Source organism: Otolemur garnettii, unplaced genomic scaffold (assembly GCF_000181295.1).
Source record: "Otolemur garnettii isolate 467f Iridium unplaced genomic scaffold, OtoGar3 scaffold00029, whole genome shotgun sequence".
Classification (NCBI taxonomy): domain Eukaryota; kingdom Metazoa; phylum Chordata; class Mammalia; order Primates; family Galagidae; genus Otolemur; species Otolemur garnettii.
Window position 1 is genome coordinate 13,805,840 of NW_003852424.1, and position 1,670 is coordinate 13,807,509.

General features: G+C 45.9%; 1 protein-coding gene across 2 annotated transcripts in view; it reads right to left on the reverse strand.

The window, feature by feature from the left end:
* POLR2E (RNA polymerase II subunit E) overlaps nt 1-493 on the reverse strand; it is a 6,551-nt gene extending 6,058 nt beyond the window's left edge. For both annotated transcript variants that reach the window (XM_023512626.1, XM_003788689.3), the window contains exon 1: nt 387-493. In XM_023512626.1, coding sequence (XP_023368394.1) covers nt 387-443 — 57 coding nt within the window. In that variant the 5' untranslated portion in view covers nt 444-493. The remainder of the gene's footprint in view (nt 1-386) is intronic.
* Nucleotides 494-1,670: the final 1,177 nt, after the last annotated feature.

The following is a 1,670-nucleotide window of genomic DNA, read 5'->3' on the forward strand; positions in this document are numbered from 1 at the left end:
AAAAAAAAAAAAAAAAAAAAAAGAGGAAAAGAAAAGAACCACGCAGATGCGTGGTAGAGCTGAGCAGAAACTGCAGGTGTGCGCCTGATCCCCACTTTCCTTCTCTGGCATCCACCCACACGTGCTACGCCAGTCCTAAACCCACATCTGACCCCGGAGGCAGGAACGCTCGGAATCCCAATCCCTTCCTGATGCCAGCTCGGGCAGGCATGGTTGGGCACCGCAAGCCCTGGGCAGACCTGGCACTGGGGCCCGAGGGCAGCCTCGGGACCCGGGTGTTCGCCCGACCAGCCGCTCGGGGAGACCCCACCCTCGGGCCTTTAACACGCGCCGTTTGCTCCCCAATACTGCATTCGCTAAGCTGAGGATCCTCATTCGCAGCCCACCTGCATGATGGTTTTACGGATCTTCCAGAGCCGGTAAGTCTCTTCCTCATCGTCCATGGCTGCCACTACCGCTTCTACCCACTGCGCATGCGGCACCCAGGACCGCGCGGACTACGTCTGCGCCGAAGCCCGCTCGGTCTGCCCTCCTTTATCCGCTCTGCCCTCGTAGGGCTGTCGTTGGTGAACGCCTGAACGCAAGGACTTCTGGAACCGGCAGCGCTGAGGGCAGCCCACGCCTTCCGAGAGCCAAGGTTTTAGTTCGGCTCCCGGTGACGAAGGGTAGTGTAGCCTAGAGGTTACAGCGCTAGCCATCTGCACCGAGGCTGGAGGGTTACAAGCCCGCCCAGGCCAGCTAAACAACAATGACAACTGCACCAAAAAAATAGCCCAGCGTTGTGGAGGGCGCCTGTAGTCTAAGGTGACCAGATTTTAACATTGGTAAAGCGGGACACCATTGACGGAAGTGGGGGATGGTGGGGGGGTGGGGAGGGTTCTTAATTAAAAATTTCGTCTATATGGAGCAACAAAAATTTTCATAGAACGCAAAACTAGTATTGTACTTTTTTAAAAATTTCAACGTAAGTACAATTTACAAATATAATACATTAAAAATTATGTATATATTATTTTATTTGGCATATTTCTCATTTGAGTAAATTTTTTTTAGATTGCTGTCGTTGTTTAAAAGGTCATAAAATTTTTCACAAGAATTTGTTAAATTATATTTAACACATAAAATGGCTTTCAAAGTATCAACACTTAATTGTGATTTTTCAGATGTCCACACTTTATTTACCGTAGAAAAAAACTTCAGTTGCAGCATTAGTTCCTGGTAAGGACAGTGTGTATCGCACCATTTTTAGTGCATTATTGTATGGAACATGGTTTGTTTCAAAATGATGAAATATTTCTAACCATTTGTTCTCTATTGTGATTTCTGCTGATGCCCAAGATTTAACCTTGTCCTTATCAATATATTTTTTTAATAAAAATACCTCGTAAGTCGTAAGTGTCATTTTCATGGCCAGCGCTAGACGTTTTGCCGCCACTATAAAATATAAATAATAGGAGTACTGTCTGCAAAATTCATGAAATAAATAAATAAATAAATTACCTAAATTATCTGAATAGCTGATTTGTTGCCATCACTTGTTTAACTAGCACTAGCACGCAGTGGTAAGCAGGCCACTCCCTGTGTTAGGGGAGGAGTTGTAACTTTAAGGGCAGGAAGGGGCTTCTTTTGGGGGGAGGGGCTTTCTGAGGCAATTATCTAACTTGCACATT